Source organism: Amblyomma mixtum, chromosome 5 (genome assembly GCF_055824585.1).
Source record: "Amblyomma mixtum isolate Tamu chromosome 5, ASM5582458v1, whole genome shotgun sequence".
Classification (NCBI taxonomy): domain Eukaryota; kingdom Metazoa; phylum Arthropoda; class Arachnida; order Ixodida; family Ixodidae; genus Amblyomma; species Amblyomma mixtum.
In genome coordinates, this window is record NC_143016.1 from 195261042 (window position 1) to 195285770 (window position 24729).

At 48.1% G+C, this 24729-nt stretch overlaps 1 protein-coding gene across 2 annotated transcripts in view; it reads right to left on the reverse strand.

Annotated features, from left to right (window-relative positions):
- Nucleotides 1–23743, reverse strand: part of Mtl (Rac family small GTPase Mtl) — a 32551-nt gene extending 8808 nt beyond the window's left edge. The window contains exons 1-4 of one of the 2 annotated variants that reach the window (XM_089546584.1): nt 23511–23743; nt 16440–16480; nt 11262–11656; nt 2521–2681 (exon numbers count right to left, since the gene is read on the reverse strand). In XM_089546584.1, the coding sequence (XP_089402710.1) occupies nt 2521–2681; nt 11262–11656; nt 16440–16441 (558 nt within the window). In that variant the 5' untranslated portion in view covers nt 16442–16480; nt 23511–23743. The remainder of the gene's footprint in view (nt 1–2520; nt 2682–11261; nt 11657–16439; nt 16481–23510) is intronic. The other variant, XM_089546585.1, reaches the window with a different exon arrangement.
- Between the last annotated feature and the right edge of the window lie 986 nt (nt 23744–24729).

Genomic DNA, 24729 nt, shown 5'->3' on the forward strand with positions numbered 1-24729 from the left:
CCGGCATAACAAGTGGGACGACGCTCTGCAACTTAACAACATCGTATTTTATCTTACTGACGTCGCCCACCTCTGGTATCGGAGCCACGAGTTGGACATCACCACCTGGTCCGCATTCAAAACTACATTTGCCAAAGTTTTCGGCCGCCCTGCCGTTCGCAAACTTCGTGCTGAACAGGGTCTCCGTTCGCGAGCACAGAGGACAGGTGAAAGCTTCACCAGTTACATTGAGGACATAGTCGATTTATGTAAACGAGTCAACCTGTCTATGACGCAGGATGATAAAATTCGCCACGTCATGAAGGGCATCGATGATGGCGCCTTCAACATGCTCGTGGCTAAGAGTCCTACCACCATCGCAACGGTATATGAACTTTGCCAAAGCTTCGACAAGCTACGGAAGCAACGCGTTTTGGTTCGCCACCCTGCTGACGCGTCGCTCCCTGGACTGGCCGCGGGCCCCGACTCTTCATGCCTCAACGCCGAAATCAAGAAATTTGTCTGCGAAGAGGTTGCCCGCCAGCTATCTCTCCTACCCTCTCTACCCGAACCATCATCTTGTCTGGCGCCGCCGCTCAGAAATGAAATCCAGTGACAGGTCTCGGAAGCTCTTGCTTCCGGCCATCCTCCAGCTCCTGTCGCTGCCCGGATGGCGCTTTCTGAGGCTGCCCTAACTCGACCTGCCCCCAGTGCTGCGCCGCTGAGTTATCCTGACGCCTTCACGCCGCACCCCATTGTGGCGGCGCCTCGCACCTATGCCGAAGTTGTGGCTCGCCCAGCACCTGCCACGGCGTATGCGTATCCTTCGGCCATGATGCGCTCGCCAAGCACTATTGGTAGAGTTGTGCCGCCTACCTCACCATGGCGCACATTGGCGCCATCCATCAAGTACCATGGCCCTTATCGCGTCATTCAACGCACGTCTCCTGTCAACTACCTCATTGAGCCAGTTACACCTTCGTCGGACCACCGCCACCGCGGTCGCTAGGTTGTCCACGTTAGCCGCCTCAAACCGTATTACAACCCGCCTGTCGTTTCTTCGCCGCAAGTCGCCAGGGTGGCTATTCCTTCTCGCCAGGGCCATTGTAAGAAGAAGAAGAGGACGACTCCGCAGTGCCGCACTTTGTCGTCATCGCTGGTGGTTGGGGCGCGAGTCTCGTGCTGTAGCTGCTTCCTTCGCCTGGTTCTGCCGTCCTGCTACAACCTGACCACTGCTTGCGTTGGTCGCCGTGACCCACTAATGAATCCACTGTTCAGTTGCAATTTTATGTTTGCTCTGCAGCTCTACCCAGTAGCACTCGGCTATTCTGCACACTGTGCGGAAGGATTTTTCTTCTCTTTTTTGTTACTTTCAAATGCACACTCAGCGCTCAAGGGAGTGTCAACAGTCAATGGAAGAGCCGCTGCTCCAATCATGATGGCATCACCACTCGCCACAGCAGTGCTTCCGGGAAGTGTCGGTAGCTGACGGAAAAGCCCATGCTGCTCACACACAGTTTCTCTCTGGCTCTGTTTCACGCATTTGATGACTATCAGGCACATTTCATCAGTTGTGCTTAGTCAAACGACATTTCTGCTCCGGGACCGGTAAGCGTCTGGCACTCGCTCACGGCTACATTGAAGACGGCGGCCATTCAAACAAATGCGTGCTGGGCCACAGGTTCAGTGTCTTGGAACGGGCGATACAGGTGTGGCAGCTGCAGCGAGGCAAAATTCTCAACTCTTCAACACAATGGCATAGTGCGGTTGTTTGTGAAGTACAGGATTTCAAGGGACGACGATGTTAGATGCTGTGAGACCGCAGCAGCGATAATGATGGCAGTGTGAGGACAAGTATTCGAGTAGTAGCTAATACATTTTCCCCTTGGTCAAATGTTTAGGGGAATCCCCCAAGGTGGACTAGATTTGTAACGAGGGAGTAATTACTCATTGACGTCCACCCGAATGCAGGCATACAGCTACAAAGGAAAGCTAAACAGCTTTCTCAGAAACTTCCAAGGTTAAGAAAAATTCGTACTGGTCCGGGGTTCGAACCTGGGACCACCGCTACAACGGAGCAATCACTCTACCAATTGAGCTAACTGGGACGGCAGGCTTATGGTAGGGCATCTACTCCACCTTATTGGATTCCCCTAAACATTTGACCAACACAGTTCCCACTTTGAGCTATTGATCAATTCGCTCTCGCCCTACCATAAGCTTGCTGTCCTGGTTAGCTCAATTGGTAGAGCGGCTGCTCCGGTGAAGCGGTGGTCCCGGGTTCGAACCCCGGAGCAGGACGAATTTTTTCTTTAACTGCAAAGTTTCTGAGAAAGCTGTATAGCTTTCCTTTGTAGCCGTATGGCTGCGCTGAGGTGGATGTCAATGAGTAATTACTCCCTTATTACATTTTCATGTTGGAATGTGCCCACGAGCAATTTTGCTGACATGTGATATGGGGAGGGCTGACTTACATTCGAGCCAACTTACAATCGTGCCAATACAGTGGTTAGAGGAGGGGGGGAGACCCTGCTCACTCACCTGTCGGAGGCCCCTCTGGGTGAGTGCCGAGCACTCGAGGTACTTGATGGCCCGGATCTTGGAGCACAGCTTCTGCCCCTGCTCCCGCTTGATGGGGGAGAGGCCCTGCTCCGACAGCTGCTGCAGGCTCTCCTTGTCCTCCCTCAGGTCCACCTTGGTCCCTGGGAGGGTGGGTGGGGGGGGGGGGGGGGGGGGGGGGAGGCTCACTCCGGTGGGCGACAGGTGTTTGCCACCCCGCCACGGTGTCACGTGACAACACTAATGCCAGATTTGACTGATATGCATGCATAGAACCACTCTAAAGAACACTGTACCACACTGCAATGTCACAAACAACAAGGCACAAATTCGAAAAACAATGCAAAATAACGGCCAAACAATGCTAGCACACCTAACCACCATGTCATCTTTTGCCACTGTCTTCCTCTCACTGGGAGGCCAGTTCACTTGCTGTTTCCCACATGTACTCTTGCACAGGCGGATCCATTTTTCAGAATCACTTGGGAGTCGACCAATATGTGGATCATGGCCACGACAAGGCATTCACACCGCTCCAAATGCACAAAAGGAATTGTGTTGTGAGAGTGACGCCAATGATGTCAGTGCACAAAGCTTTGATCTCCGGCAGCCTTTAAGTGTTTGCAAAGCATGGTGAATGCTATCACAATCACTGCACAAAACCTTCATGCACTGCCTCTTTTCAAGACGGCTGTGCAAATGCCACATAGACACGTGTGAGGGTCGCACTTTTTTTCCAGATTCAAGGGCCAATTTAGGGTGTGCAGTCCTTACATGCGATGCGAGAAAAAAAAAAAATTTTCTTAAGTAAAAGCTCACCAATCTGGGAACGAGCGGCACTTATTCTATGTTCAATTGTCACTCGCGGATCCGAGCTCATCCCACAAGAAGTGGCGAAGCATGTCTGCTGTCGCATGTCTGCTGTCAACGCATAGCCGTCGTTCCGCACTTCCATCACATAAGAGAGCAGCTCTTCTTCCAGTTCGGGAAACTCGCACGGTCTGCCTCACAAAGCAAGCTTTTTGCAGCTTTTGTTTCTCTTTTGGCTGCACCATCATCGGACGCACTTCTCGGCCACATCGAATTTCCTGCCCGCCACACACTTGCCGTGTTCGAAAGCAAACTCCCAGCCATGTAGCTATTAAAGGGACACTGAGGAGAAATTGAAGTTGGCTTGTATCGATAGACTACCAGCTCCTGATGACAAAAACACCACTCCTACTCACAACAAAGCTCTTGTAAGGTGGAAAAGAACAAGAACCGAAATACAGGTATCACCGCCACAGGCCAAACTTGCAAGTACAAGCGTGATGATGTCATGTGGGCACCGGAGTAGCAACCGCAACATGTCCTACATTCCGCCTTTCTGCACTTCACAGGTGTGTAAGCCTTTTTCCTGGTATGCTAAGAGAAGCAATGATATTTGCTTGTTGCTGCTCCCGAGCCCACAAGCACTTTCTGAAATTATTTGCGAGTGCTTTCATATGTCTGTGCTCTTACTTTGCTGTGGTGACATCGAATCCAACCCTGGACCTAACACCCGCTCTGAATCCCATCTAGAAACACTGACATTGTCTGATGAACTCTCGGAACATGTGGCCGTTATCTTCAAACTCGCACCCCAATTGACCCGCCGCGGTGGCTCAGTGGTTATGGTGCTCGGCTGCTGAGACGTTCGATCCTGGCCGCGGCGGTCGAATTTCGGTGGAGGCAAAACGCAAGAGGCACCCATGTGCTGTGCGATGTCAGTGCACATTAAAGAACCCCAGGTGGTCGAAATTTCCAAAGCTCTTCATTACGGTGTCCCCATAGCCTGAGTTGTTTTGGGATGTTAACTCTTTCGTTACCACGCCACTGTGCTTCAATCATCCGTAAATCAAAAAATTCAAAGCACTACGGCAGCGCGACCGCGGCCGTTACGGACTTGCTGAGTCATTTGGTTTGTTGTTCACACATTGAACTTAAATGTCCTGTTTGGTTTATATTTTTGCCAAAAAGCGGCAATTTTCGAGATGCGCTTGAAGTTGGGGGTGCGGCATCGGGCACTCCGAACAAGCCGTCATCATCGGGAATGGCGCTCGCTCGAAAAAACCCCGTTCCATTCAATTCTGCTGTGTTTGCACCACATATTTTTGAAGTATCGATTAGCACGGACCCTGACGACGATGCAGTATCGTCAGGTATTGTTTCAAAGCTCAAACTACACAACGAGAGCCCAGAACGCTCGCCTATGCGCTCAGATTCCTGGTTCCGGTCTGTTTGTGCGAACCGAACTTCCTTATTTTAGCCGTTACGGTGATGTGGCGCCATCTAACTTGTTCTTCGGAGACTACAGTTTCGGTTTCTGCGTAGAGTGCAGTTTTCCCATGACGCGCGAATTTTTGAAGTGCCCTTGAAGCGGAGGGTACGGCGAGGACGCTCCGTGCATGGCGTCGGGCGCGCGCTCGGAAAAACCTTGCTGCGCGCAATTCTACTGCGTCGACTGCAATTATTATCTATGCTACGAGTAGCAGAGTCTCTGGTGACGATGCTGCATTGTCGAATTTTGGTTCAGACGCTGTAACTGCGCAAACCGATCCCGGAACGTTGGCCTGATAGTTTCACTTCCTTTTTCCTGTCCGCTTGTGCGGGCGCATCTGGTTTGTTGTTCAGACTGTTAGTTCCATTTTCGGCCCAGTTTGTTATTTCCCCGCCAGTCGTGCATCCTTGAAGTGCCCTTGGAGCAGAGGTTTGTTGCGACATGACATGCGGTGAGGATGGCATCGAGCTTGGGCACTTCGCGCACTCGGAAGAATCCCACTGCACGTGATTCTTCTGCCTCTGCAGCTGATTTTCAAGATGCTCCGAGCAGCAGTGACTTTGACGAAGATGTTGTAACGTCGGATTTCGATTCTGCAGCTACATCACAGCTATACTTATCACATACTATACATCGCTATATCGCACCTATACTTTGTTGTTTTATATTTTTTTTAATTTTTTTCGTAAATTAAATAAGTTTTGATTTGTATTTTTTAAACCACGCTTACCATATCAAGGGCACTCTCAAATGAGCCTTTTCAAGAGGCAAAGAAAAAAAATTCTAGCTCGAAAACTGTTCATTTTAAACTTTAATGCAATGTTTTAGAAAGAATTTGAATTGTTTTGTAATTTCTATAATTTTTTTGGTACAAGTGTTCATGACAAGCTAAAGGTTAACGATACATTATTTATATGGGATGACGCAAAGAATGAATGAGTGGCACTTCCTTCCAGGACGACGCGTGCTTTTTGACATTCTGTTCAGTCGCGTACCGCACCAAAAGAGCTTAGACTGCTGAACGTGAATGCTCAGAGTCTTGTAAATAAAACCGATAAACTGGAATACCTGCTCTTAGCCTATAATCCACACATAACAGTTATTACGGAAACCTGGCTTCATGACGGTATTAACAACTCAGTTCTTATTCCTCCAGGTTATGAGATATTTCGGCGTGACCGCCCTTCGCGGGGTGGTGGCGTTGCTATCATTTTAAAGGAACCCCTTAGTGGTCATCTTTTGAATCAACTAGATGAACACGAAAGCTTGTTCGTTAAGGTCAACTACTGGGGCCATTTATTCACTTTATGTGCAGTCTACAGGCCTCCATCTTCTACTCCTGATTTTTTGTTGAAATTACACGATCACTTATTTTCTTTTAAGGATGGTAACATTATTCTGGCTGGTGATTTTAATCTTCCTGGTGTTGACTGGAGCGATCCACGTTCTGTGTATGACCTTTCTAATCCTCTTGGCGATATCATGTTAATGTGTGATTTAACTCAGACTGTCACCGAATTCACCAGAACCACGGACAGTACCCGATCTATACTTGACCTTTTCTTCATCAGTTCTAGTTTGTCTTGTTATTCTGTGTCCATTCATGACGGAATTTCTGATCACAAGAGCGTTCACCTGTCCTTATTTCTCGGAAACGCCAAAATGCACAAGGATCAACATTACAAATCTGTGAAGGATTATTCAAAAGCTGACGACCAATCCATTCTTGACCGTCTTTGGTTCATTTGCGACAACCTTCCGAAAACCACCAACTTAGTTTGGAATATGCTGAAATCAACCATTAATAATTGCATTAGTTCACTTGGTGAATACAAGGGGGGTACTGCGCACAAAAAGACAAGGACAAGAAGATAACACAACAAGCGCAGACTCGCGACTAACTTTATTTGAAAACACGGCACTTCTTTTATAGTTTCAAAACTGTCACATCACACACATGATGAAACCAAAAACCTGTCTTCATTGTGATACAGTTTGATAGAAGGGTCACTTACGCAATCTTTATCCTTCTGTTTGATGCAAAACGCCTCCGCCAACTCAGGCGCCACCTGGTCACGGCTCCTCCTCAAAACTTTTGTATCTGTCAGCAAAGGCAGGCAAGGGTTATTGCGCGTAGCATCCGGGCATGCGCCACAATGCAGGGGTAAATTCGACCCTGTCCCTGATTTCATGGAAAGCTGGTGTTCTCTTAAGCGCTCATTCAGACATCGGCCTGTCTGACCGATGTATACCCTGCCACAGGTGAGGGGAATCTGGTAAACGACACCCGTCTGGCACCTGACAAAACGAGTGGCATGACGCTTCTCGCAGTCCGCTCTCCTCTTCCCTCCGGACATGACCTGAGGGCACAATGAGGCCAACTTGCATGGGGCGGTAGAAACTACCGGCACGCCGTACCGTTTCGCCACGTTCTTCAAGTTGTGGGAAATTCTGCGAATATACGGTATAGAACCGCTGGCCTGATTTCCTCAGAACGGCCACTATCCCGGCACGTCCTATTTTTCAGTTTGCGCAGAAGCTTCTCTGCCACTGCAACAATGATTGAAGCAGGAAAACCAGCCTTCGTCATCCTAATTACCTGATTATTGAGGCTCTCGTGCACCAGGTGAGCGCAAGACTTAGACAAGGCGCCCTGCAGGCAATAGGTTCCGATAGCCCGTTTAACATTCTTGGAATGTGCTGACCTGAACGGCAACAGGTCTTTCCGTGCACGTGGTAAGTACATCCAGCAAACGTGATCTGGTGTTAAAGCCAGATTAATATCTAAAAACTGTAGCTTGTCATGTTCCGGTAACTCGTGAGTAAAGGTTAGACCCTTCCCATGTCGTCTGAAAATCGATAAAAATTCTTCCACAATCACAGTGTGGAATTCTTCCACAATCACAAGATCGACCTGGCGCGACGCACCTATTGCCTGCAGGGCGCCTTGTCTAAGTCTTGCGCTCACCTGGTGCACGAGAGCCTCAATAATCAGGTAATTAGGATGACGAAGGCTGGTTTTCCTGCTTCAATCATTGTTGCAGTGGCAGAGAAGCTTCTGCGCAAACTGAAAAATAGGACGTGCCGGGATAGTGGCCGTTCTGAGGAAATCAGGCCAGCGGTTCTGCACCGTATATTCACAGAATTTCCCACAACTTGAAGAACGTGGCGAAACGGTACGGCGTGCCGGTAGTTTCTACCGCCCCATGCAAGTTGGCCTCATTGTGCCCTCAGGTCATGTCCGGAGGGAAGAGGAGAGCGGACTGCGAGAAGCGTCATGCCACTCGTTTTGTCAGGTGCCAGACGGGTGTCGTTTACCAGATTCCCCTCACCTGTGGCAGGGTATACATCGGTCAGACAGGCCGATGTCTGAATGAGCGCTTAAGAGAACACCAGCTTTCCATGAAATCAGGGACAGGGTCGAATTTACCCCTGCATTGTGGCGCATGCCCGGATGCTACGCGCAATAACCCTTGCCTGCCTTTGCTGACAGATACAAAAGTTTTGAGGAGGAGCCGTGACCAGGTGGCGCCTGAGTTGGCGGAAGCGTTTTGCATCAAACAGAAGGATAAAGATTGCGTAAGTGACCCTTCTATCAAACTGTATCACAATGAAGACAGGTTTTTGGTTTCATCATGTGTGTGATGTGACAGTTTTGAAACTATAAAAGGAGTGTCGTGTTTTCAAATAAAGTTAGTCGCGAGTCTGCGCTTGTTGTGTTATCTTCTTGTCCTTGTCTTTTTGTGCGCAGTACCCCCCTTATATTCACCATGATTGACCGACTAGCCCAACAACGTACGCTTTTAAATTAGTTCACTTGTTCCTAATAAGCGCGTTAGAGTGAACAAAAACAACCGATGGGTGACTAGGGAAATCATACATATTCGTCGAAGACTTAAACGTGCTAGAAAAAGTGGTAAACATCCTTCAAACCTAGCCCACTTAAGATGTGAGCTTGCATCTAAATTGTCTGAAGCTAAGGCAAGGTATTTTAGTTATTCCCTTCCACAGTTCCTAAAAAGAAACCCTAATAAATTTTGGCACTACCTTAGTGACTCAAGTGATGAGGTAGACAAAATAACAATAAACGGGTCCGTTGTAGACGACGTATCTGACGTGGCCGAGCACTTCAACCGTTACTTTCAATCTGTCTTCTCTCTCCCGGTTGCAGATGTAATGCATGTAAACTCGTCCTCTGACATTGAAGCCAATTTCATAACTTATGAAGGTGTTTTCAACATGATACTCAAACTCAAAACTAAATCCTCAGTCGGCCCGGACAACATACCTAATGTGTTCTTGCACCGCTATGCTGAACCACTCGCTCACATTTTAACCCACCTTTTCCATTTGTCATTCACCGAAGGCATTCTTCCAAATGACTGGCGTGTGGCTCGAGTGGTTCCGGTCTTTAAAAAAGGTGACCGTTTAAATATTGGTAACTACAGACCTATCTCACTTACTTCCAGTACATGTAAACTTATTGAACATATATCAAACTACGTCGTCTCGTACCTTGAGGAAAACAAAATTATTTCACCCTTTCAACACGGTTTCAGAAGAGGCTTATCAACTACCACGCAGCTCGTGACCACTCTTCACGAATTTGCTTCATCACTAGATAAGGGCGAACAGATTGACGCAATTTTCATGGACTTTAGTAAAGCGTTCGACCGCGTTTGTCATAGTAAACTGATATTTAAGCTTCGAAACATTGGCCTTCCCGATAACCTTGTTAATTGGATTCGTTCTTATCTTTCCAACCGACAGCAGTTTGTTCAGGTAAAGGGCTGCTCCTCTCACATTCTACCGGTGTCCTCTGGAGTGCCCCAGGGTAGCGTCCTTGGCCCGGTTCTCTTTCTCATCTACATCAATGACATCGTTTCGGCCATTGACACTGCAGCTATAAGTATTAGGTTATTCGCAGATGACTGCATTCTCTTTAAGTCTATTAATAGTAACCAGGATCAAGCACGCTTACAGATAAACCTTAATGCAGTTGCAGATTGGTGCGCGGAATGGTTAATGGAAGTAAATACTGATAAAACTGTTCTCCTACGGGTCACGAAAAAGAAGAATCCCTTCCAATTTACATACACACTGAACCACGAAAACCTACTGCAAGTTGATAACTACAAGTACCTCGGCGTAACATTAAATAAGCACCTTAGTTGGACTAGTCACGTCGACAAAATTTGCGCTGCTGCTGCAAGGAAACTTGGCTTTCTCCGCCACAAATTAAAGTCTTCCCCACAGTCTGTGAAGCTATTAGCATACAACACGTACATTCGACCTAAACTTGAATATGCTAGTGTGTCATGGGATCCATTTCTCAAAAAAGATATACATTCACTAGAGATGATACAAAGAAAAGCAATCCGGTTCATTTTCAACAGTTATCATAGGAATGCTTCACCGTCCGCCATCATGTCTGTAAATAATATTCCATCCTTGGAAAAAAGAAGAGCACTCGCTAGGTTAAAATTTCTTTTTTCACTTTATCACCAACAGTTTAATTTCTCTTCCAAGGACTACCTGCGCCCACGCTTAACCCGGCATACTAGGAACGTTCAAGACCACAGCCTTACGCCGTACTTTGCCCGTACAAACCTCTTTAAAAACTCTTTTTGTTCGCACTATCGCTCAGTGGAACAGCTTGCCAGCTCTAGTCTTTTCCGCCCGTAATGTTCATGATTTTGAAGAACGCTTGTCCCCTCTCATCTGAGTTCTGTTTGGAATCCTACGTCTGGTGTTTTATAACATTTCTTCCTGTTTTTTTTTTCTTTCTGACAATGTTGTTCATACAGCAACCTTTTACCTCTGACTGCCTTTATGTTGATCATACAGGTGTTTTGTAGTGTTTGTCTGTTTTGTTTCTTTTTTTTTTTTGAAGTTTGGTGTGATCTTTGGCTGTTGTTATATTGCCCACTCTGCTTGGCCCTCGGGCTGCAGTATTTTGTAAATAAAAAGTTATTGTCATATAAACAGAAAACTTTTGTTCTTTTTTATTTTTAGTTGTGTTTACTGATTTTTTTTCACAGCATTTCGAGCAGAATATGTGTTCAAATAAATTTCATTATAAAGCGCATTCTATCTCAATAATTGTTATGCATTTTATATACTTTTATCTATCACACTTTTTCTAAAAAAAATTTTTGTCTGAGACATATAAAAAATGGTCGTTTTCCCGTGGTAACGAAAGAGTTAAAACCCGCATAAACTCTCTTTCCAATTAACCCTGTCCTGTGCCAATTGTGGCCACCTTAACCAGGTTCGTTACATCCGAGGTAGTTTACTAAGTTTGCTACTACACGTGCACCATGCGTGACGGCGGTCACCATTTCCGCTTTCACAGCTCTTTCTAATGCTCACGCGTCAACAAAAAAACCAGCGGTCCCTTGGAGGAAGACCAGCGGGCTCTTACCCACGAGTATGATGGGGGCGTCGGGGCAGTGGTGCTTGATCTCGGGAAACCACTTGGAGGTGACGTTCTCGAAAGAGGAGGGGCTCACCACACTGAAGCAGATGAGGAACACGTCCGTCTGTGGATAGGAGAGCGGCCGCAGCCGGTCGTAGTCCTCCTGGCCGGCCGTGTCCCAGAGGCCCAGGCTGACGGGCACCCCATCGCACATCATGGCCGCCGAGTAGTTGTCGAACACGGTGGGCACGTACTCGCCCGGGAACGAGTCGGTCGTGTACGAGATGAGCATGCAGGTCTTGCCCACTGTGCCGTCACCCACCACCACGCACTTGATGGGACGCCCAGACGACACGCTGCCCCCTCCACCCACCTTCTGCATGGCTGCTCCCCAACAGGCCCTGCACGATTACATCACCACCGATGTGGTAAGCACACAGACAGACTTTTTTCTACCATAATTCCTGATACACACTCCGCGGGGCTAAATTCTGGCTGAAAAGAATTTTCAAGCAATAGCGTTTAGTTTGTCGCCTTGCAAAAACCATAGGTTTCGCAGAAACGACATTCCCTGATTGACCATGAGGGTCACAACGCCATCAGCACCGCCAAATTTGAAAATCTGAGGACTAGGATGTTTCAGTACCTTTCATTGAATTATCATAAGGCATTATACTAACCATAGCCACTCTTCCACCTTAATCCCCCAACAATCCATATTAACCTACCAACTAATCCCTACTATCCACCTTATTGCACCTCCTAATCCACCTTAATCCATTCTGTGGGGTGGGCATACTTGGGGCGGGGTGGGGGGTCCTCTGAAATATTTGGGACCAGCCATACTTCTAAATTCTATGAAATTTTCTTTTTTAACATCATGGTTAAGAAGGCACTACGTTTTTTTTTCACTCAGAGAATCACATTGGGCTATATGCTATATTAGGCACTATTGAGAAAGAACGTTCTGCACAGCCTTCGAGAACAAGCACACGTGTAACCCACCAGTTGTCCTGCATGAAAGAGGAGTGCCATATCTGGGTGACAGATTGATCCCATTCTGTTGTTTCTGGAGAGAGTACAATTTCTATGTTGGGCAATTAAATGCTCAGGTGCAAGACACCGTCCCCTTAAAGGTGCACTGAAGAGGAATCTGAACTCGTCTTTTTGCCGCGGGAACTCAATCTACACGTTCCGAACATTCTTAGAAACTTCGATTTATTGCCCTGTGTGGCTGATTTTCCTAATTAAATCAAATTAACGTCCGGCTCCCGCCTTTTTTTTAATTCTCCCTCATACGGTAGGCGGAGTCTACCAACGCATGGAGTGCCTTTCAGCCAGTCCCGCGGCGGCTTGCCGCTCTGCGATCGGCGGAGTAATACTTAGTAGTCCGTAGAAGCAAATAGTCCACGCGTATTTTTATTTCTGCGGGCTTATTTTACGGCTATATTGTGACGAAGACGAAGCTGGCAGTGGCGCGAGACGGAGCGCTCGCGCTAGGCCAGCGGCCATTAAATCATATCTTGTTCATGGTTCACCACGTCTCATTCTTCGGCTGGCCGCCACGTAACATTTGGTGTGAGGTGCTGGGGTAATCATCAACATCCTGGTCCGGGAGCTTCGGTGTCCTGTGTCAGCCGTGAGTCCTTGGCCAGCGTCGACCGGCTTGCCCCAGCCTCTCCGACCTGAACAGACCTCGCTGTTGCTCCCCCGCCCCGTCCTCCGCCCTGACCACCCAACACGACGAACTGGAAGCGACCCTTGACCGACGCGACCTACCGACCCCACTGACCCAAGACGCTGCATACACATGAAGACACCGTTCCCCTGCCCCAGCCGTTCGGCACGTCTTAGGGCCATGGCGGTCGGCTCTTGGCGACCTGCGGCCCGGATGCTTCGTGGACCGGGACTCATTCTCTCATCTTTCTCATCGTGGCGGCCAGCACTGCACCATCTTCTACATACTGTTCGACCCCCCACACAAGACCATCGCCATTTCGCCGTCTGTTCGTCACCGATCGGGACGATCGCTCGGAGGCCCCGGGTAGTGTGACGAAGACGAAACTGGCCGTGGCGCGGGACGGAGCGCTCGCGCTAGGCCAGCGGCCATTAAATCATCTCTTGTTCATGGTTCACCACGCCTCATTCTTCGGCTGGCCGCCACGTAGCAATATTATCTGCGAATGAAACTATTTATTCACGGAAACCTAAAAAACAAAATAAAGCGAAAGCAAAACCTCCACGGAGCTGGCTGCAAGGCACTCCACGCGTTGGTCGACTCCGCCCACCGTACGAGGGAGAATTAAAAAAAAAAAAAGGCGGGAGCCGGACGTTAATTTGATTTAATTAGGAAAATCAGCCACACAGGGCAATAAATCAAGGTTTCTAAGAATGCTCAGAACGTGTAGATCGAGTTCCCGCGGCAAAAAGACGAGTTCAGATTCCTCTTCAGTGCACCTTCAATAAAATGGAGTACCAACTAGCCCAATGGTCAGCATTACTTCACACTGCAGAGTCTGCACCTGTAGATAGTCTACAGAGCCCCAAGATCATACCGGAATTTATTGTACAAAAATATTTTGCCTCTCTGCGCTGGAGGAAGAAACAAAACACGGGACACATGGGCAAGAGAAAAAGCAAGCACACATGGCAGTGCTGAACTCTACTAGAAACATGTAGGCTTCAAAAGGGTGGAAATTTGGGCTGGTTGGTGCATGATGTGAGGCTAAAAACAGCGCTATCGGGGACGAAGCTTCGTCCCCGATAGCGCTGAGCCTCAGATGTAGGCTTCAACCCTCTGACCGCCAAACTAATTCCCAAAAACATACCAAAATGGCCCAACTGTGTAGCAACTTCTGGAGAAAATGACTTGGACGGCTTAAAACCCATGCTAAGGGCACAATACGCACCTAAGGGACACCCTGTGGTGTTCAAAATTCCAACCAACGCAACTGCCGACCACAATTGCATCTTTGGTGGTGGCAGCAGCAGCGCAACATAGGGCCAGACAAGTGCGATGCATCACTGGAGGTACTCCCACGACGAGTACAGTTGGTAGACAAGTAAAACCAGCGTACCACACAAAACAATCGTCTACGGAGCAGCTGCAGTAAAAACAATTGAGGGGTGACCTAATGGATCGATTTGGAGGAAAAGTGAGAACAATATTCTCTACTTTCTGTTCCTCTGTGCATCATTATGCAGCTTGGAGCATGAACTGCACCACCATGGTTATTACCATGGTCAGAAGAACAAAGCAGCTTTTCTCTGTCAAAGGACCCTTCCAGCCAATGGCATCAGCCAATTCTCATGGCTAGTGTAATAGTGCAGGGAGCGGGGCAACAATGCAGGAAGTCTGCATCCCCGTTCATTTGCCACTCCCTCCATTGTCATGCTAGCAGGGTCACGAGAATTGGCCACTGGCTGAAAGGGGCCCGGGGCTCCTTTGAAAATCCACTTCGTTCTTGATTTGTACCTGACCATAAACCACTACTTGTAGCTTCACCAAGCCACTATCACTAGAACCCAATCACTTGTCACTTACCAGTTGCTATCGCCATTATTTCATTCTAGGCAGTTATGTGTGGTATGGTGGAGATGGTTGTTTGGGAGGCTGTTTATAATACACCTGCTCTTGACCGGAGAAATTCTCCTCCAGCGGTTTCTTTTTCCTCTTCCCATTTTGTCAACTCTTGAGTGTGCTAGACTGCACTGATTAATCTTACCGAGTCCCGGTGATGGGAATGGCCACGAGCGGTTTGGAGCACGCTTTATGGCAGCCAGAAATTCAATTTGGAACACATTCCTGGTGTTCTGTAGCAGCAAATGATAATGCCAAGGCTTAAAAAAATTAAAATGCGCTCTATGAATATTAAAGTGGTGCAGAGTTGTAAACAGCCGTTTTGGCTAGCTCTGCAAATTTCTTTAAATGCGTCGAAATTCCCTTATTTTATAACAAATAAACTAAAATCAGCTAAACTTTGTACCTTTAATATTGGCACAAAATTTGCTGTGCAAAAGCTGCAGAGAATTTCAAAAAATTATGACTCCAGTTGTTCTCTCTAATGTCACCTTTAGCGCAGTTTCTTTTTTAAAACTCATGAAAAAACTTGCGAGTTTTAAAAACAGGCATGTAAGTGTGTCTTGACATGTGGGCACTTTGCTCTGCATCTTCCCCTTTGGTCTGCTTTCCCGCAATGCACCCTCCCATGGCCGGTCTCAAGGAAGGGTGCGCCTCGTGAACCTCCCTAGTTACCTTAACGAACAAGAGAGGGCGCCTGCATCGCAGCGACATGACTGCTGCGCACCCACGGGAGAGCACACTCTCCCCGGCTCAGGATTTCAGCGCGGGCCGACATTCAGGCAATCTAAACACATTGCCACTCTCCGCCAGCGGTGCAAGGCCACATGGTGGGCCATCCCGCCAGCTCATCCCGTCTGGCCTCGGAGCTCCTACCTTGCCCAAGCGTGGGCGAACGTTCGCTTGTAACCATGCTGGTGAGTCGGACGTCCTTGATTCCTTAGCGCATTTTGTTGCTAGGTGGCGTTATTGCTGTTGTAGCAATAAATGCCTTGTTTGTGTCAGCCAGTGTGTCGTTCCTTTGTTCCCTCAGAGCAAGGCCTGCCGTGGTCGGTGTGCGCTCGGTAGCGTACGCGACCACGGGGTGGGGTCCGGAGGTTTTGAACTGTGTCAGCCGTGGTTAAGCGGGGAGAACGTGTTTATTTCTCCCCATTTTAAAACCCCACAACCTTATAAGTTACACAAATGGTTCCTTTGCTGCTAAGTGCCATGTTATGTGCACTGGAAGAGTTTCTTTGCCTGCAAGTTTTTCAAAAGCGCATGTAATTTGGCGTGATATAGACAAAATTTATTAGGTCACAGCGCCAGGGGTAACTGCATTTTTGAAACTGATATGGATATTACTTATGATGGGCTACACACCTCTCAATAAACAAGGACACCAACAGTTATAGTTACTAGTTAGCATATCTTAGCTGTATAGCATTTTGATGCGCGACGCCACTGATATTGCTATGCCGAAAAGAGTACTCTTGTAACGCAAGACGCCTGTTTTTAAAAATTGCAGGAGGTGGAACACCCAGCCAGACAGTGGGGGAAGCACATAATGAACTCCAACTGCCCGCAGTCAAGGAGTGCCTGGATAGGCACTGAGGAATACGCACATGTGGGGCACACCACCTAGAACGGTAGAAGTTGCCTTCCTCTGTGTCAGCAGAAAAATAGAAGCACTATTTCACACACTGAGGGCACTGTGGCAAGCGGAAGATAATCCCAACATTGCAACCACGAGTATTCCAACCCTTTAAGGCCAAATTACAAAGGAACAAAAAATAAAATCCAAAATGCTACATTTTGTCAGCTAACTTGGCCAAATTGACAAGCCAAGTTCAAAAATTTGTTAGCACTGCTAAAATTTGGGAAATCAGGCAGGTGAGTCCATGAATTTGGCCCATTTTGTGCAACTACTACGGGTTGCGTGAAAGACCAACTGGAAAAAGCCTGCATTCACAAATAAAAGAATATTTTCACCATGCAGAAAAGCGCTTTATGCAATATTGCCAATGCATCCTACACTGAACATAGTGACCCTCTCTTCGAGAGATGTAACGTAAAAAAATTCGAGGTATTTACACATATCGACTCCTGCGTGAATTCTATTTTGGTGTAAAGAAAAATAATTCTATATTACTTGACATTGGTAATCTAAGTTTAAACATGCCCGCTTACAGTACACGTCACTCTGAAAAGTGGGAGGTTAAAACACACAGGACAACTTTTAGTAAACAAATGCTTGAGAACAATTTACCGCGCCTATTAAATTTCCTTAATGAAAATGGTATCAGTATTGAAAATATGAGTCCCTCAAATTTTAAGCCTTTCTTGAGTTCATGTGCTTTTGACCGATTATGTAGTGTGTTGTAAAAATTCTTCCACTTATCTTCTATGTATATCTGAGTGATTGTTTTTTGTATGTTGCGCTTCTCCGCGCTGCCACATGTGCAGGGGGTCGAGGGCCTCTCAAGCTGCACTGTCACAGCTTTTACCTCGGCCTCCTCCATTTTGTAAAAATGGACATCAATAAAAGAAAGAAAGTCCAGGAACAGTTTTTCTTAGAGCATTTTTAGCAACCTCTGCTGTAGTGCAGCCGCTTTCTCCCCTGTTATTTCGCAATGCCACATTTCCGGGGCTGTTCATCCACACGCCCTTCTCTGGCATTGTGCAGGTCAGACATGCACTGGCCAGCCAATATGGCTGCCACACACGGCCGCCAACAGCCTGCGAGAGTGTGGTCACCCCTTCAGAGGCCCAGCGACATCCACCAAGCAGGAGGTTTTTATTCTCAATATTTAATATTTTGATTCTCTCCAGAAATGACCGTTTTGAGCCGACGGTAGAGAAACGCAGCGGCGATTTTCGGCAATGGACATGAGGTAGCAGCAGCCAGATTGGTCTCTCTGATTGGTTGCGCGTACAGTTTTTGAACACAGATACTTCAAACTCGGGAAATGGATAAAAAAAATGATGCTTCTGAATGCTGTATGCTTTCCGCATGCCCCAAAAACTGAAAAGAGCAGCGAAAGCTAACGAAAAGTAATACGAGTAATACCCCTGCAAAGCGCACAAAATAAAACTGCACTTACGAAGAGTGCAACTTGCTATAGTAGCATACAACTTAAAAAAAGAAACAGCAGCTGCCAACACTGGGCCGTGGCGTCCTTCCTGTATCACTCCACTGGCCAGTCGCAACTGCAAACGAAATCAGCTTTTTTAATGTTCGACTATATCAAACAATACACGTACCAAAATTCTAGAGCCCATAGTTCTTTTTCCTTGTGATAAGCTTCTTGTTTAGACAAAAAGAAGCGTTTAAGCAGCTGGCTACTTTTGAGCCGTGGAGGAATTCTGTGCGCGGAGGCTGAATGTGGGCGGAGCTTCACTGCAGGCTTAAGTTGTACGCGACTATCACCCGAGCACAGCTGAACGGTGCAGTGCACTCGCCACAGTGCGCAGGGGCATGTCGCAGTGCATTCACTGAACACACTTTGACGGCTGAGTGCGTAGCCTTGCCAGGAGCAACTTCAGATGCAGCATTGCTGCCCGCCGCCATCTTGTTTGTTGCCGAAATTCTGGATAGTCTTGGCTTTTCGTTTATTTCCATTTTTTTCATTGTGTCAAACATCGTTTTATTTGCGCTATCACATTAAGCAATCAATTATACGGAGACCTTTTCCTCCATCGGCCACTTCAGAAATTTCGCTCATTTTCTGCCACCACTATTTTGTTTACCACGCGTGCACTCTGCCTTCCTGCTCAGCACCACGTAGCCCAAAGTGTCACTTCCGGTAAGTGTGCCTAACAGGGGTACAAACCCTAAGAGGCAACACATTCCATTTCGCTTCAAACTTTCGTGGCGGAGGCGAATGCTGTTGCTCAAAACATACCCGGAAGAAAGCAAGAAGAAAAAAAATTAGGCAGTGGCTCATCTCTGGTTAAGCCTGAGTATACAAGAGAAAAGCTGCAGTTGTGCTTCGTTTGATGGCATGGCTGTCGCAGTTCGCCCACAATGCACTGGGAGCACCAGGATAAGGGCTGTGTAGGATGACACACACTGCCTGTATGGAGGCAGAGGAGGAGGGGGAACAGGGTGCTGTCTCAGAAGGTAGCTTTAGAGCCATGTACTGTGGCGTGCATTCCTTTCAGGTGCACACCAAGATATGAGAGACAGGCATCCTTTCCTTCAAACCAATTTTCTTTTCATTTTCCTTCCCTTATGGCAGGGTTCCACTGTTTGCCTTTTATTTATTTTTTAATGTTTTATTTATTGTTTTATTTTTGCTGAGAGATGAAAGAGACAGGCATCTCCTTTCCTTAAAACCAATAAATAAATAAATAAATTTATGTCCACTAAGATATGAGAGTTTCCTGGTGCACTGTTTGTCTTTATTTTTTGATTTGTGCTGCCTGTGACATCACTCGAAACCGCGCATGCACAGCTGTGGCAAATCTTGCCTCTGACGGCCCACACGAAGCGCGGCTGTGGAGCGGGTGGTGAAGCTTTTCGCTTCAATATCCGGTCGACACACACGCCTCTTAAAAATGTGAAGAGAAAAGCCAGACAGGAGCGAAATCTGTTGATGAGTTAGTCACCCCTGTCTACAATGTGTAGGAAGAGGGGCTCCCCAGGCAACTGCAAGTGTGCAGATACGCTTCTGCTGTGCAAGGCATGGTTCTCATTGGTAGTGCCCAATCTCAGCACTGGTTGAGTGAAACAAGTTATCGTCCGATTGTTTCATTTCGGATTTTCTCATGCTCAGATTTCAATTCTTCTTATCCCTGGAACACATAAGGAATCCATTTAACTAGATTAATCAGCCCTGAGGAAACATTGTGATGCCCAAAGGCTAAACAGGCATGTGGTGTTGCCTTCAAAAAGGCATTTCCCAAATAAGGGGGCACTTATTCACGAAGACCCTCCTTCCCCCAGCTTGTGGCAGCAGCTGTGACCATATTCTGTTTCTAGCCTGTGGCACACATTCAGTAAAAACTTTGAAATCTCTCGGAGACTATGCTCCAGGATAGCTTCATGAACAGATACAAAAGTGGTGCAAAGTGCCCACTGTCATGAATTCACACAACAAACCACAATTTAGACTCATTCGTTAAAAACAAGCACATCTTCATCAGCCTGACTACGCCCACTGCAGGGCAAAGGCCTCTCCCTTGTCTCTCCAATTAACCCCAGCTTTTGCCAGCTGCAGCCACCGTATTATCCCTGCAAACTTCTTTAAACCTTGCCGGGTTCAGTTTCCAATGGCGGCCTGTCCGGAGCCAGAGATTCTAAGCACCCTGCACTGCGTCACAGGTCCGACCACTGCCTTGATCAGTTGCTACGCAACCGCTGGGGACTGAGGGTTAGTTATAACCTTGTTACACGGGCAGAGTTAACTGTGGTTAGTGTAACCACGGTCAAGCGTAACCGTGGTTATCATATATTACACGGCGGACCAAACCGCAGTTACGCGACTAACTGCGGTTATCGCGAACCGAGCTTGGCGACCTCGGTTTGCGTTGTTAACCGAGAATATGGCGGCGTCTGTAGTGCCCGTAGGCGCCCGAGTTTCAAAAAGCGTATGAGCTGATGAACTTCAGCAACATACTTTTTTCGTGCAAAATCACATTTCAAGAGCAACACATTAAAATAGGCAGTGCGTAGAGTGCCGTCCGACGGCGCTTTGGTGCAGCCTCAGAGTGCCGTCCGACGGCGCAGAACCAGCGTACTGCACACCGTCCCATGATGCTCGAGCTGCACATTCTAGCGCTGTAATATTGAAGAAGGACCGCTCCCTGCGTCGCATCTTTAAAGTAGGCGACAAGTTCGCAACGCTCGTACTGGATTTCGCAAGCTGACTGCGGTAGTGCCGCCTGCGAGCGCGGCGGACGACGGCGCTCTGACAGTGTGCTACTCCCTAGTCGTCGCTAGGCCTAACTTGTTTCGCATCGAAGCCACAGTGGGCAGCGCTTTTCAATTGACCAGCGCTACAGTAAACGGTCTACTCATTGCACTGCCTTACTGACTACCCATTGTCTCATGCTAAAAGAAAATATGTGATCAATTTCAGCGACGGCTTAGCAGCGGAGCTAGCATGCAAGAGATCAGGTGAGCAGCGGTGCACCAGCAGCAGCTGCTACGCCCTAGCTTGTATCACAGTTATTACTCCTAGCGTCAACTCGGTACAGATCAGCAATCCTCAAAGAGGAATCATTTTTGACATTCCCTTATCTCAGGGGTTATTATTTACGACAGCATGAAAGCTTAGCATGGTTTTCAGACGCAGGCACCAGGGCTCTGTCGCAAAGGCGTTGCCTTGGCGCGTACGGCTTGCAGGAGGTGCGCCGATGTATGCACTACGGCAGTGCTGCCACCGGACAGCGCCGTCGGACGGCACTCTAGACACTGCGTTGTAAGGTATTTGCAAATGCTGCTTCGCTCTGCCGATCATCGCGTCACTTCGTTCGTTGCACCCGGCCGGTGGATGCCGAAACCGAGAACGGTAGCGAGCCGTGTAACAACGGCGAACTGCGGTTTGAGATAACCACAGTAAAGTTTGGTAACCGTGGTTAACTCTGCCCATGTAACAAGGGTATTAGTTTGTTCATAGAAGGTTGCGGCCAAGTACTACACCAGGGTGGCCAAATCCTACTAACGCTACCTCATCAGGGGCCCTGAGATAGAAAAATTTTATGCAACAAAATTTTCTGAAGGTCCATTCAATTTGCCTGCATTACGTGAACTGGTTCTCGCGGTGCTGCACTTCACCATTCATTAGAGCAGTGCGAGATGGCGCTGATTGCACGATGCCGTTCGTTTAAAAAAGGTGCAGACGTTGTGCAGGTCTTGTTAGGAAAGCTCAGGAAAACTGTGCACTTCCTCAGTGGTCGGTGCTGAAACGGTGCAGCCGCCACGGAAGCAGACGACGGCTTGCGCATCGATGGCTTACGCTTTGCGATAAATGGCGGACATATACATCATTCCACTGGTCGAAGAGAATAGTGCGCCACACGGGCCAGACTGATCGAACGAGATTGGCCATCCGAGAAGGCGACGACGCAGGTGGGGACGGCGACCTTGCATCTCTCGAGCACAGTGCTCTCGACAGACCCATCACCGACGTTTCTCCTTTGGACTAATAAAAAGCACTCGAAGCCGGTTATGCTAGCTAAAAAGTAAACACGTGCATACAGCATGATGCACGTTGTATGCAACAACACTCAACATGCAAGTCGCGCGCGCACCTCAGTCGTGTTCAGTAAAAGAACACATGTGCATTTTGCTTAGCTGCCGCGAGCTTGCATTGCGGCGGATTCATGGCAACACTTCGCTGCGATGTGCTGCTTGAAAATCCTTCATGCGGTTCGGAATGTCTCCACAGTCTCCACAAAACAGGACAAGAATTTGAACGCTGGCTAGTAGCTGTACATCTTCAAATTCATTTTTGTCACATAGCTCCCTCACAATGGCACCGTACATTTTCATCGGATGGCACTGACTAGAGAGAACATGCTGATGTATGACCCAAGCTCCATGTGTAAATAACGCTGGAGCTATGGGCAGTGTAAAAATAGGTTCTGCTCAGCTGTGGAGCGATTTACGTACGCCAAAAGAGATGAATTGGCATCTCTGAGCACTCAAAGGAATCAGATGATGAGAAGCATTTAGCAGGAGTACACTGCAAACCTTCAGATACCAAAATACAGCCCTCACAAGTGCTTTAGTGTGGCTCGTAGAAAACCAGCAAAAAGGACGCGTTCACAAGGAGGAGAAGTACACAGGACAACGCTGTCCAGCATTGTCCTGTGTACTTCTCCTCCTTGTAATTGCGTCCTTTTCGCTGGTTTTCTACGTACCATGCACCAACTGGCCCAACAAGCTACGCTTCTTTAGTGTGGCTGCAATTGATTTATTCGACAAGGAGACGGAATTTCTCGGTTGGGCTTGTTAATTTTTCTGGTTTGTTTTTCATAAGTGCTTATGCACATTGTTGGTCATGACAGGAAGGCAGTGGAATTGTTCCTTTTTTCCAGTGAACTACAGCCGAAAGTCTCCTGCTGCATTTTTGCTCTAAAAGTAGTTTAGCAACATGCCCTTCAAGGGCTTCATTTCACGCAAGCTCGTTACGTTCGCAAATGCACACTTCGTCCTGGTTAGTGAGGTTTCTGTCAAGTATGCTTCACTCTGGTGCCCATTCTTTCCCCAGCCCGTTTCGGTTTATTGGGGTTTAACGTCCCAAAGTAACTCAGGCTATAAGGGACGCCGTAGTGAAGGGCTCCGGAACTTTCGACCACCTGGGTTTTTTTAACGTGCACTGACATCTAACAGCACACGGGCCTCTAGAATTTCGCCTTCATAGCCAGCCCGTTTCGCTTTTCCGAACCAAATGTCGAGGCGGCAAACTCCCGAAGAGACACCGGCCGCGGATAAACGGAGCGTTCGAAAAGGCGACGCTCCTCAGTCACGAACAGTGGGCTGGGTCAACGGCGACAGTTCACAACACGCGACACCGAACTCATGACCACACGACGGAGTGCGTGGCTCGACTGACGCGCTAAAAATACACTCGATCGGGCGTGCACACAAAGAGCATTTTTGCTCTCTGCACGTGCTCCACCGCATCCTGCGAGCGGCAGTCGTTGACAAAGCCCCGGGGTTGAATTGGCAAGAGGGGGTGACTCACGGCGCTCGCCACGAGGGCGTAAACAAGGAGTGGCACCGGGGCTGCTGGCGCCGTCGATCCTCGGGGCGCTATCCGTCCGCCCGCGTACCGCCGACCCGCCGGACACACGGCCGACCAACTCGCCAGCACATCAAACGAAGCCTACGCTCAGCCCACCACAACAGCCGCACCAACCAACCGCACGCTCCTCCCCGGTGACTCCGGCCGGCTACGAAGCCGCCGTCAAACGGCGACAACCTGAAACAAACAATATTTATTTCATGGAGGAAAGAAGGAAAAGAGGAGAGGCTGCTACGTCACATTTTTTGAAGCCGGAAGCGAGGGCTCCGCCATGACACTTGGCCACTGTCTCAGCCAATGGCATGCTAGCGCCGCGAAGATCAACGCGAGCAGCGCGAGCAGACGATTTCGCGCCGCGCCTGGCTGTCGGCAGCTGTCACACACGGCGGAAAGTGAGGCTTCTGCTCCGATTGACAACAAAGACGCTGCGATGCCCAGCTGCTGCGTTCCTGGGTGTCGGTCGCGCACGCCAGGACAAGAACCGGGCGTCACTTTCCACTCGTAAGTATACTGCATTGTGTTTTCGTATTTAATCGACTGCGTAATGAGTAAAATGCATGCTCGCAGAACATAACGCGCGACACGGCGTGAACGTGGTATTCGTACCGCCCCGGACTTATTCGTGGCTCTTTGTCCGAGTGCAGTGAATAGTATTGTTTTCAAACAGGTTTCCGAAAGATCCAGAGCGAAGGAGGCAGTGGACTGAGGCCGTTAGACCAGGCCAATGCGACTAGGAAGCAGCAAAATGGACCTTCAAAACATTTTCTGGCCGAGCACTTCGATCGGATGTCGCCGCTCGTAGTTCGTATACGTGCGGATGCCGTCCCCCTTCAGGTGAGGAACCACCTCGATACAATTCTCAAGAGATTGGAAAGAAATGCTCTTATTTAGAAGGTGCTTTATTATAGCATTGACTGCATGTATGCTTTCAATATGACGTTTTAGGTGTTCATGAAAGAAATAGAATGAATGGCTTTAGCTAGACGTTATGATCGAGTAGCGCGGCGACAGTATTCCCGCACTGATAAAAAGTAATCATTACTGCTAAACTGGCTGCGGTTTGTATATGGCTCTGATGAAACTCTGCTTACTGTACATGATTATTTATTTATCAGCTTACGCACTCCTTCATTAGAAGAAAATAAAAAGAGATCCTTGT